Genomic DNA, 12,650 nt, shown 5'->3' with positions numbered 1-12,650 from the left:
ATCTCTGACGCCTCCTTAGCAGTGAGAAAGTGTGTGAAGAAGCTGTCTGCCTCTGGGTTTTCTGGCTTTGCTGCTTCGGGGATTAGATCAGAAATCGATGCGCATCCGCCCGGCATGCTTGAGAAGCACACTTTCACTGCTAAAGTCATTTTGAGTTTAAAACCTGAATACTCAAAGGAGGATTTTGAAAAACTGATTTATGTCTATGAGTCAAGTGACCATTTTTTCAAGTCACACAGCTGTTTCCTGATCTGAGCATAAAAAAAGACAAAACATTAGCCTAAGCTTTTTTCTTCTTCACTGCGGAGGTGAGAAGGTTAACTTGGCTTAGGATAATAACAGAAAACTCAGTGAACAACTAATCTGGCTTTGAATCTTGTTATTTAAACTATGCTGGAGCCACAGAGAAACAACCCCCACATAATTAGCTTCAGATTCATTTTTGAAATTTAGAAAACTAGTGTCTGCAGGTAGATTTGCAACCTTTACACAAAGCTGCTCTATTCCTGTTAATGTAATAATTACTAAAGTGCTTTCAATCTCTACAACAGCATTTCCAGAACATGATAAAAGAACAAAAAAACCTCACAAATAAAATTACCAATTAGGAAAATAGTCGGATATGTGGAGATGATTGCAGCATTCCTGTCGTGGGAGTTCCTGCAGCAATGCATGCTGGTTAACTGTTGCCATGCACTTAAAATCTAAAGTAAACACAAGCATCCTTATGTAATTTAATCTGCTGTTCTGGCATAAAGTAATCAAATGAAACTTTGAAAATATTTTTTGTAAATTAAAGCCTTTAAGTATTATTTCTCGATATACTGTACTTCCATTTGTTTAAACAAAATTTCAGGAAAAATTAGGCTTTTTTCATAATAATGTCACTTCTTTTACAACTAAGGATGAACCATTGATTGTATAAGAGAACCGGACCAAATGAGTGTGATGCCATCCATAGAAAACGGCTTCCTCCTGGACCAGCCAAATGAAGTCAATTCAGTCACACCGCTATGTTGGAGCCAGTCGACATCAGTCTGAGTCAATATTTCTATGGCAACCACTCACACCAATCAGGTGTGAGCTTGTTGGAAGTTCTTACCCCTTCCACTGAAAGCAGGCTTGGGAGAATCTGTCAAACACTTTGAATGTTCAAAGTGAAACCACATACTTTTATCTGATTGGTCAGTTGAATAATTTGCAATAAAGAAAAAAAAATAGGATTATTAAGAACATGGAGCAAGAATAATTATTCTGACAAATATAATGAGTTTATTTCTCAGTAAAAGTCTAGAATTTTGTCTTTTTGGAAACCAGCAAGTACTTCCTGTTTGGAACGCGAGGGAGGAGGGGTCACTCACTCCAGTTCTCATGCACAGTTATTGAGATGAATGAAGCCATAATGCTGGCATAAAATAATACCTACAGTCCCATCTTAAAACTCAGCATAGTTAGTAATTCCTCACTAATATTAAATAAGGTAATCAAAGATCACCATTCTTTCAGAAAGCAACACACACCTGGTTCTGTGTGTGAAATCCCTGAATCCTAAACTTTACTGAGAAACACGATCAGTTCATTTTAAACGGAAAAAAATCTGTTCATCAACAGCTGCCGTTTTGTGGCTGCGTTGCATGAAAATCTATTTTGATTGAATTTCTGGCTTCTACACCTGAGCTATTGTCGCAATAAAGCACATTGACGTGAAAGATGATTGCTGTAATACAGATTAAGTATCTGTCTGCTGCAAGTTTGGGTCTCTTCAGGCGTCATTAGGAGTGCGGGCACAGTCGCTCTCCTGTGATAGTGGCCTTCAGAAAAAAAAAACTGTTCAAGCTGCAAAGAGTGCAAGAAGATCCTTTCTAAAAGCGACCATAAGTTGGCAGAAGGAAAGACGCAGAAACCTGAAAGGGATGGGAAGATGAAAGCACAACAGACAAAAAAGAAGAGAACGCCGAGGAGTGAGGCTCATTAGTAACATTGGAGAGGGTTTCAAACTTACAAGGAGGCCCCTGTGCCTAATTGTTCTGAATAAATGGCTAAGAGGGTTTGAATGTCGCGCTGTGGATGAGAGGAAAGGAGACAGAAGGAAAAGGAGATGAAGAGGGAAGTGAAGAAAGAGAAGACATGGGGGAAGTGTGACTGGACTTTACAGCACGTTTCGGTCTTCTTTCTGTACTTTTTTCCCCCTTTTCTTTCCTCCGTTTGTTCGTCGGGGTCATGCTCTCCTCAGGTGCAGAACTTAGCCACTGTGAACAAAGAGGAAATCAATCACTGTTCACCAATCAGCTAAGCTCTGTGTCTGGATGGAGAGAAGAAACCGCACACATTGATGAAGCCCTCGCACTGATTAGCTCCCTCTTCGTCCACTTCTTCCAAATTACCTGCTCCTCAAACACAACTACACGCACCCTTAAATAATCATGTCTTCTATAGTCTTACGTTTCTGGATGGGGGGGGTGCAGAAGGGCTCCGGTTGCCATAGCAGCCGTCCGGGTCAAGGCTGTGTGGTAATCCCTGGCAATGTGATTTTATCATAAGTCACAAATCAGCACGCCAGGAACCCTCACAGCCCAGACATGAAAGCAGTCGACGCCCCCACCACTTCGCCTGCTCCCTCAGGGCCAGTCCTCGCAGACCCCCAAACTTTCCAGGCCCTTCCCTGCTTCTCGTTTGCCTGCCATTAACAGCAGACCTGTGGATTCTGGCCGCCTCGCTCTCACACTCCTATTTCCTTGGTTACCCCACTCCTCGTCTCCCATTTGCTCCGCTCGGCTAACTCGGCGATATGCCCCTCATTAAGCGGATCAGGAGGGATTCCAGAGGCATGTACCGGGGGAGGAAAGAGTAAGCGGGGAGGGGAGACGGGGAAAAGACAGGGGGAGACCACCCCACTCTTCTAAAGGATTGTGCATTTAGCTTTAAAAACACAGAGCGCGCCTTGACAGACATGTTTTCGGTTGAAAGCCGGCCCGCCTCAGCCTAATCCCACTGTACCGTGTGAGGGTGTAGAGGGGTACAGGGAGGACTGTTGTACTTAAAAGACAATGGGAGCGACACAGACTGAAGCGCTGAAACATAAATCCACCTCCCTACAGAACAATCTGAAAAGACAGAGAGGAGGTCTGTTCATCCATCATTTTAATTGGATAGAAATCTCCGGTCTCAGCTGAATGCTGGGATACACGGATGTTTACAGAGGCTTGTTTGGGTCTGCCTAAAGGGAAGCAATAGTAGAAGTAAGGTTATCAATCTGTGGGAGCGTCTCCTGTTTCATTCCCCACATGCTCGAGCGGCTCATCGGGGAGGAAGGGTGACGATGATGAGGTGAGATATGCACCGACAGTTACTGGGTGCATTTGTGTCGTACATGTGGACTAATCAGGACTGAGGCAGCTGCCAAACATAATCCTGTGTGAACGAGAGAGGAGGTAAATGTCGGGCACCTTAATCGCAGAGAATGATCTACATAAGATATAAGCAGCCCCCCATGACACTGACCTATAAAAGTTATAAACATTTCTGAGAAGCCAGTGATCAAATGTTAATCTGTGGTGTTGGACATCAAGTTCCCGCATGAATCCAACTGACAATGCCTCCTCCTAAAGTACAAGTTTCCTAAAATGTTTCCTGGATGTTGATGTGCCCGTCTGCACCTCTTGATTATTTGGTTTGTGTGTGCCACAGCACTTGGTTCTGCTGCTGTTGCAGGATCTGCTGCCTGCAGGCCTCCGTTCCCACAGAACGCCCACATGTCCCCATCACAGATCCTGGTAATCTCTCAGAAACAGATTCAACTCGAACAACAAAGGGGGTTTGAAAATGGATGAAGGTAATTGTTTACAGGGGTTTTCGCTCACGAGAAAGGTTGAATTAATAATATTGTGCTAATAGTCAAAAAGAAGATTTTAGATCTCCCTTTTTGATTTAGAAAATTGGAAAACTGCTGTTGATCTAACTCCCACAAAGGTCAGATTTTCCATTCATTGTAATCAAATAGAAAATATTACAAGAGACTCTGATGTACAGTAAATATACATCCCTGCACTTAAAAAAAAGAAAGGTCTTTCATGTTCATCGTAGACATGAAATACTGGTAATGTACTGGTACATTGCCTGACCGTCCTGGGGGAGGATCCCTCCTTCATGTGGACACCCCTGAGGAATCCGTTTTTTTTAGGAGTGTTTCTTTAACGCCAAAGAGGGTCTAAGGGCCGGGATGTCCAGTTTAGTTTAGTCTGTTTAGTTAGTTCAGTTTAGAATTTTCCTATTGAATTCTATGTATTCATCATCCTTTTGATTTTATGTTCACTTTACAATTACCGGTACGAAGCCCATTGAGACGATTGTTGTGGTGATTTTGGGCTATACAAATAAAATTGAACTGAATTGAATTGAACCGTGAAAGACAATTGTCCCCAACTGGAGCCTCTGGAAACAAACCTTTAGCAGTTTTAAATCAATTTTTTGTAGTTCCTTGCTTTTAAATGACTATATGATGCAGTTTTCATTATTTATTTGTAAATTACTGACGAAATTATGTACTTTTATTTATTACTTTTGTTTATAATGAATAACGCACTGATTTAAGAGCACTTATTTAATTTAATGGAATCTTTAAACTTCAAATCTATCTGAAAAGTTATTAGTTTTGAGCGTCGCTTCCAGTCCGTTTTAGCAAATGTTTATTATGATCAAAATATTATGGTATTTATGATTTTAAAAAAGAAATCTAATTGACTGCAATGGTTATCCACAGGAAATAGTGTTGACTGTGTTAAAATCGTCGGTTCAAAACCCATGCAGCTGCCTGCTGTCATTAGTCACATTTTCAGTAACAACGGGATTCTAGGATAATAGCAGCTGCCTCAAAATAACCTTTCTCCTTTATTTGGTGTCAGACATAGACACCCCTGACCATCAAGAAGTTACCTACAAGCCCAGCAGACGTTTATGGTTTTTACAGGCAGAAAGATCTTTACTCGTAAAGTGCAAACCCTCCAGAGCGCTTTGGAAAATGCTCCCTGACCTCTTCTCTCTTCCTTCCTCGTTTGTTTGAGGAGCAAATTCCCAAATTCTTTCCCCAACAAACACGTCCTGACAGCACTGCTGTGAAACCACCGTAAGGGCCCATTTGGAGTGTACAAACACACACATTCAGTGTGCTCAGGAAGGAATGTGCAGCGTAGTGTGGACTCCTTTGGGACACATGGGATCAGGATCGCTTGAACACAAAGGTTTCTTTTACAGACAGCATTGAAGACTTCGGGATCAGATGTGAGATAAAGGTCGGTACACAGAAACAGCCCAAACTCGAGACAGTAATGACCAGTAAAAGTCAAACGATTTAGGTTGAAATATAAAATTTGGAAAACTGTGGTATCGTCAAGCTTGCAAAGCGAGCAACCCCGGAGAAGACAAGGCTTTTATTTTATGAACCTGCACAGATGTATTTTCAGCTTCAACGAGCCAAGTGAAGCAGGCTTTGGGCTGCAGTAAATGAAGCAGCCAACGGAAAAGATAAAAGTCTGACTGCTTTCATTTCATCGTCTTCGTCATGACAACGCCGCAAATGAACGCTGAGCAGCATGAACAGAGGGGGGAAAAAATAATGCCAGAGACTTCACCTCCAGAGTCACAGGATCATCTCCTCCACCACTCTGCGGGCTGACGGGTCCATTTCCTCCTCGACTGCTGAGAGGCAGCGGCGAGCCAGAGCCTGCTGATCGGGGTCCTCCTGCAGCATCAGCTCCCCGTACAGATACACACCCATGGCCTGCAACAGCTACAGTTAGATGTCTTTGCCCTCAATGTCTTAGATTTGTTTGAAAATTTGGATAAGAAAATATAAAACTCTTTACCTGATTGTGAACTAAAAAACGTTCAACGTCTGCGTAACCCTGAGTGAAAGCATGTTTGACCACCAGCTCACACCAGCGATGTCGGACCTGCAGCCAAAACAAAAACACAACTGTATTTGAGACTGAAGAAAACTTCCCAATGTTTTTATGCTCTAAACTCACAAATCTTGTTAAAACAATTTAAAGAATTGAAAGAAAAAATAACACTAACTCTGTTTATTTATATAGTTTGTAGGCATCCATGTTAACCCTATAAATCCAATCACATCATATTTGACACACTTATCTCATGAGCATGATCCAAATTTTCTTTAGAAACCTACTGTCCTATATCTTAGTCCAGTGTTTTTCAACCTTTTTTGAGCCAAGGCGCACTTCATCCTTGACAAAAATCCCGCGGCACACCAGCATCCAAAAATTAAAATAGGAGAAACTCTATAGTCTGTATTGATGTACAGTCCCTCCACAATTTCACATGCATTTTTGTGATAATTGTGGCAGAAAAAGCTGGAAGTTGCAGCTGTTTTTTTCTAAAAGCTGTAATAAAAGTTGAGTTAGTTTTCAGTAATAATTTTAAACTAAATCATTTGAAATTTTACCCTCCTAGTTGTTTTTCCCCCTTCAGTTTATTAACATGCAATTTTATGTAACCTGACAACAAAAACAAATATATTCTTTCTAAATAGTGATTTTTTTTAATTTTTTAATTATTTATTTCAGTGTTAGTGCAAAGGCAACTGTAATTTTTTGAACAATTATATGATCACAATATGTTTGATAAAATTTACAGAAAAAGACTAACATTATATTTATGTTTTCTGTAGCTACACAAAAAGGGAACATGTTGAATTTTTATTAGTTTTTCTCTTGTCTTAATCAAAGATGAAGTCTTTGAAAACTTTAACAAAAATGTTTTATTTATTTTTAGATCATTAAGTTGTTTCAATTTAGTTTAAATGTGTCTGTTGGCCACTTCACCTTAATCCTGTTTCTTAAATGTTTTTATTACTTCGTCTTAAGTTTAGCATATAAAATAATCCAGACATTATTAGAAAAGTGTTTCAGTTAGAAAGATGACTTGGACCAAACTCTGGGGTGTTTGGCTGTTAATAAACATAAACCTTGAAGGAGAACTAAACTGTTGACCTCTGATTTCATCAAGAAGATTTAAAAACTGATGTATGTTCGTTGTGGTTTCAAGACGTTTAACAGGGAAGACTCATTATACGCTGAGACGCTGTCACTTTAACCCGATGCATCATGGGAGATGTAGTGCCATAAAGTCTGATGGCTGACAGACTCGCTCCTCTGAGCTTTTTTGTTTTGTTCACTTGTTCCACCGTCTGACACCAGATTCTGTAGAAAGCTACACCGCTAAAGACGAGCTTTAGCTGGTATTTTTGTTGGAACTGAGAGACTTTATGAGCTAAATCGGAACAAGGAAGTGAAGACTAACCACTTCTGATTGGTCAGACTGATGGCGTGAGATTAAGCCTCCAAGAATAATTGGTGGAGATGGTTAAAGGGGCGAGAATTTTCCGAAAACAGCTGATGCTACGGCTAAATCGCGGTACCGTCATTCTTATCAAAATGTCTTCAATAGAATAAAATAAACACAAAGATCTTTTTATGATCTTTCATATTCCTGTTCATATTCCATTTTATCAGGACTTTTCCTGCTAATTTCAAATAGGCTGCTTTCATCAAATCTCAGAAAAACCTTTGGAGGGAAAAGTTTAGCTAATGTTCAAAACTTTATGGTGAAAATAACGCATCTATTGTTATTCCTTTTTTAAATGTCTGCTTGCTGTCTTGAGATTATGTAAAATTTGTCGACAATTATTTCTTTGCAATAGTTACACAACATGTTCAAAAAGATTATACATTTATGGATGGATTATTTTTACTGGAACACGCATGTCAATATTTTTGCATCTTAAAGTAACATTTTTGTGATAAAAAAAAAAACAGAATTTATACCACCTTTATTTTCATAAAAAATAATATTGGAACTTTTATGTGGATTTTAAGGGTTCAAAAAACATCTTAATTTTGAACATGTAATGGGCTTTACAGGGTTAAAAAAAAGTGTAAATTATTTTGAATCTCAGGTAACGAAATTCCCTAAAACACAAACTAACTCTAAAAAAAATATATAATCTGGATCTGAGATTCCAGTATCACAGTTCCTATTGTGTGTGTTCAGTTTTTGTGCATACAGGTGCATTTCGCCGTATATTTGTGTGAAAGCTAAACCACTGGCCTTTCTCCCAAGGGATCAATGGGAGCTCTGTTGCCGCGGTTACAGGAGAGATCAGAGACCGGCTCTGTCCCTGCCTCAACCATCATCCTTCATCATCTGCTGTGAGCGCACACGCGTGTGTATGGATGTGCTTTGTATGGAGGAAGCGGACAAAGGGTGATAAAAGAGACATAGGAGCAATAAAAAAATGTACGGATGAAAAATCTTTGAAGCGCCATCACTTCTTCTAAAGCCTCAGTTTCCTGACTGGCTTTTTTCCCTTTTTTTTTTGGTGGCTGTTCTTCACTCTCATCCCTGCACAATCGGGGTAATAAACTAGGTGTTTGGAGAGTTTGGGGACCAAAGAAAGAGTTTCTGGTGACTTACAGCCTAATCCCTCCTTTTCTCTTACCTGGGAAGATCATCATTTACCCAAGAGCCGTAGGAGGGAAGAGTGAGTGTTAAAACCTCGCTTCAATCTTCACAATACTTCTGAAGACACTTAATAAACACGATTTTAATGACTCTCAAATGGACTTTTAGGTCCCATCAAGGATTCCTTCATGATTTATTTAGGTGCAATGGCTCAGAGCCTCCTGCTCACATGAGAACAGGGATGTGTCTGTTTTCACCAGAGAGCACGTTGCTTTGTACACTTCGCTGTGCCCTCTGGTACCAGTCCTGCCCTTCTGGCCTGCGTAGCCTCAGCAGCTGTTCCCTGCATGGGTTACATTCCTGGGGAGAGCCCTGGGGCAGAGCAGCTGCCCGGTGCACACCCCCCCCCCCCCCCCCACCTTAAAAAAATGTATTTTTTATTTTTTACTGTGTTTCCTCCTGCAGGGCCCCTCTCTCTGACAGCACATGCAATTACACAGTGACATTCCTTCATTTATTACTGCATCACCGCCCTGACTTCAGCCCCGCCCTCCACTGCCCGTTTTTAAACATACGCAAAAGCTTTTCGACTGTTGATGAAGAGCTCCGTGTGTGCATGCTTACCGTTCCAAACCAGTTTCCATATTTCATACAGTCTGGGTCTCACGCTTCAGACGTGCTTGGAAACACGATGGATATGAAGGGTTACGGCTAAGAATTGCCACAGTCTCACAATAATTGCTCAAGAGCTATGAGGGATGTTTGGAAACCTTAAAATAGACTTCACCCAATCTGCACATCAACACATTTTCACCCGGAGGGAATCAACAGACTCTTCAGCCATTTGAGTCTCTCTTTTTTAATTGTTGTGTACACAATTTAAATGTCCCTATCAGCCACAAAAAAAGGATCTTCCACTACTGCATGGATCCCTCTTGAGATGCTTAACCAGCTTTAACTAGTTTAGGCATGACAATAAGTGCTCTGGTGGCATCTGGTGTGTGGATTGGCGGTGGATCATTTGGGTTTGGAGGGGTAGGACCCTTATGGATTCATCTGGCACACCGCATGGCCATTTGATCTGATTGGAATCTGCTGTTTGGAGACAGAGTGTTTATAAAAATGTGTGCTTTTAAGAGTTTCTTTTTGTTTTTGCTCCAATACTAAGAATTAAAAAGTTAAACGTTTCTATTAACACTTTCAATTGGGACGTAATTAGATTAAAGTTAACAAAAAATGTAGAATAAAAAAAAGGTTTTCATGTTTTCGGGGCGTTTGAAAAAAACATTTTCCACTCTGTGGTCGTGTAATTAGTTTATGCCTTCAAAAATGATTAAAGTAAAAATTTGTTTTATAAATAAGCTACATTTTCCAATATCAAGTAAATGGTTTTTTTAAAGTCCTACTTTTTATACTTTTTAAAAGCATTAGCAGTGGTCTTTTAATTATCCATTCATCTTCTGCCGTTTTATCCCTTTCCCTGTCACGGGATGCCGCAGCCTATCCCGGCCACATGCGGGTGAAAGCAAGGGACACCCTGGACTGTTCGCCAATCTGTCGCAGGGCCACAAACACACACCCATTCACACTCACACCTATGGACAATTTATAGTGACCATATTAACCTATGAAGCATGTTTTTGGACAGTGGGAGGAAGCCGGAGACCCCGGAGACCACTGCGCCACCGTGCAGCCGTCTTTAAATTATGATTATGGAATTTTAAGTCAAAGTTAAAAAAAAACTAGATTGGTTTTTAGGACATAGTTTCTGCAGAGGGGCAGGAGTTCATTCGAAATTTGCCTCTGAGTTGTAGGGTGGGACTGCTGGCACAGAGTAAGCCCGCCCCCACTTCCTGTTATCCATCTGCTTACACACTCTCCCGCTAGCTTACAGCCCCTCACAACATTACCGGTGTATCGAAAATGGCGAGGAGTATTGGAGCTGTCCAGCCGTCCACGTTTAAGCCAGATGTCAGCTCAGACGAGGAAAACAAAGACGAACACTGCTCTAGTCGTCTGCAAGTGGATGCATCAGAATGGAGCAGAGCAGGGAGCTTGTGGCTTGTCGTAGGTTCAACATCACAGGTCCAATCTTTTCATCTGCTCATGATTCACGATTTATATAAAGAAATGCTCAGAGATGCAATTTTAATATAAAGGTTTTTTTTATACATTTCCTTCATTATGAGAAAAAAACCCCACAAGAACAGGTTAAAACACCAAAAACACATTTTTATTAGAGTGGGTCTTCAATATCAGGATGGACCATATCCAAACGGAGTCTCGGCTCAGTGCATGTCCGAGTGTGGAGGTTTAATATCTTTACATTGGGATGCAAATGGTGCACAGGCCTGTTGAGTAAAGCAAGGCAAACCTGTTTATTTTGATTGTTGGTCTGAAGCCCCACAATCTCTTTAAGTTAAAGGCAATTTGAAGCTGCAGTTCTTTAAATGACCACTGAAGGCTGTTTTGTAACCCTTGTGCTATCCTAGCCACTTTAACATTGGGAGTTGGGTCATCTAGACCCACTAGAAAGTGGTTGGAACCTTTTTTCTTCAATGATTTGGGATCTTCACTGGTGTCCATGATTACATGAAATCTTTCCACCTTTATCCACCTTTGTCATGGTAGCAATAACACGTCAATGTAGGGGTGGGGTCATCTAAGATAGCACAAGGGTTAAAAGGAACAATGTCACATTGACATCTGTGAAAGGTGTTTTGAGTCATAATTCAAAGTAATATGCAATTCTTAACTGACAAATTAACTTGCAATTTGATCATGCATGCATGCCTGATTTTGAATTGTCAGTCAAGATTTGCATATTACTTTGAATTATGACTCAAAACAACTTCCATAGACTTCAATGTTAAAAAGTCCAACTATACACCAAACCCAAATGTAGGTTAGCCTAAATCAAAAAATGTTTATGGGGGGTTGAAAATAACCTGTTTTGATTTTCTAAGCATATTTATTAGTGGATTATTAGGGGCGTGGTTTTCTGATAAGCAGGTTCGGCCAAGTAAATTCCAGTCAACGGGCCTCAACTCACTTGAGGCTTCATTTTACATCAATCAGAATCCTATGGATGACGAGAAAGATTATCAGACAAGTGCCCGGCTGTTTATGATCGATCTACAAATGAGCTTTGGCTAATGACCAGTAAGAGCTGTTACTGAAAAGTCGGTTTTCTCCAAGGAGAATGGGGAGTGGAGATAGGTTATCAAGAAGGGAAGGATCTTAAAAAAAGTTCTGCCCCCAAAAAAAACCAGCCTGCTGCATCAGGCGGAGTTTTCTTTGTTATCTTATCTAGAGGAAGGGTTTAAGATGTGTCGAAAAGTTGTTTAGTCATTTTTACAGAGAACAACCCCCCTCCACTTTAGTCCCACAATACGGCCTGTGTTGCTGACCAACATATGGCCCCCCACACATAAACACACACTTACGCTTTCATGAAAACACCAACACGCACGCACGGACACAGGTAGAGTTACAAAGTGTACCACATCACATGGGGCTCATATAAAAGGAGGAGGCCAAAGTCACGCGGGCTCTCTCATACATGCGAACACATGCCCCGGCAGACAGACGAGCTCACACGCATAATCATGGTCACTGGGAAACACACGCAAAGGAGGCACATGTTTGCTCTCACGTTTGTGTTCATGTTCATGCAAAATGATCACCTCCCACCCTCAAAAGCTCTGTCATCGCTTTCGTTGAACGGCCTCTCACTTTTACAGATTTCTGCTCTTTGTGCAAAACAGCTGGTGAAACAATACAGAACAAAATCACGCCAAAAAGGGACACCTTAACGTGAGGGAATGAGTCTGCGGAGAATCCAAACTTCACAACTCGTGTGGCACGGAACCATGAAACGGAGAGACACGATGCGAAGGCTAGCAAGATGTGATAATAGGCTGTGATGCTCAAGTGATCCATCAGAGCTTTCACGATGCTTTCAGGGTCACCATATTACCAACCTCCTTTCAGACATCATAGCAGCCATTCCTCACATTCAGCGCTCATTTATTCTAAAAGGCTCCCATTCTCCGTGAGGCTGAACTGCACCCAGTTCTGTGTTTATCAGAGACTTTTAAACAGATCAGTCATCAATCACCTGGAGAGAAGGCCGTACCACACAAAGCAGCCAGACCAAAGGGGGGGGGGGG

At 41.1% G+C, this 12,650-nt stretch overlaps 1 protein-coding gene and 1 non-coding gene across 8 annotated transcripts in view; both read right to left on the bottom strand.

Annotated features, from left to right (window-relative positions):
• The window catches only part of aopep (aminopeptidase O (putative)), an 84,848-nt gene that overhangs the window by 5,048 nt on the left and 67,150 nt on the right, over positions 1-12,650 (bottom strand). For all 7 annotated transcript variants that reach the window (XM_011478979.4, XM_078953120.1, XM_011478980.4 and 4 more), the window contains 2 exons: positions 5,862-5,948; positions 5,628-5,776 (listed from right to left, as the gene is read on the bottom strand). In XM_011478979.4, coding sequence (XP_011477281.1) covers positions 5,636-5,776; positions 5,862-5,948 — 228 coding nt within the window. In that variant the 3' untranslated portion in view covers positions 5,628-5,635. The remainder of the gene's footprint in view (positions 1-5,627; positions 5,777-5,861; positions 5,949-12,650) is intronic.
• mir23b (microRNA mir-23b) lies at positions 2,477-2,585 on the bottom strand. Its single transcript, NR_107132.1, has one exon. It is a non-coding gene; the product is annotated as a microRNA mir-23b (primary transcript).

Source organism: Oryzias latipes, chromosome 9 (assembly GCF_053564925.1).
Source record: "Oryzias latipes strain Hd-rR chromosome 9, Olatipes_Hd-rR_3.1".
Taxonomy (NCBI): domain Eukaryota; kingdom Metazoa; phylum Chordata; class Actinopteri; order Beloniformes; family Adrianichthyidae; genus Oryzias; species Oryzias latipes.
This window is presented reverse-complemented; position numbering and strand designations above follow the sequence as displayed.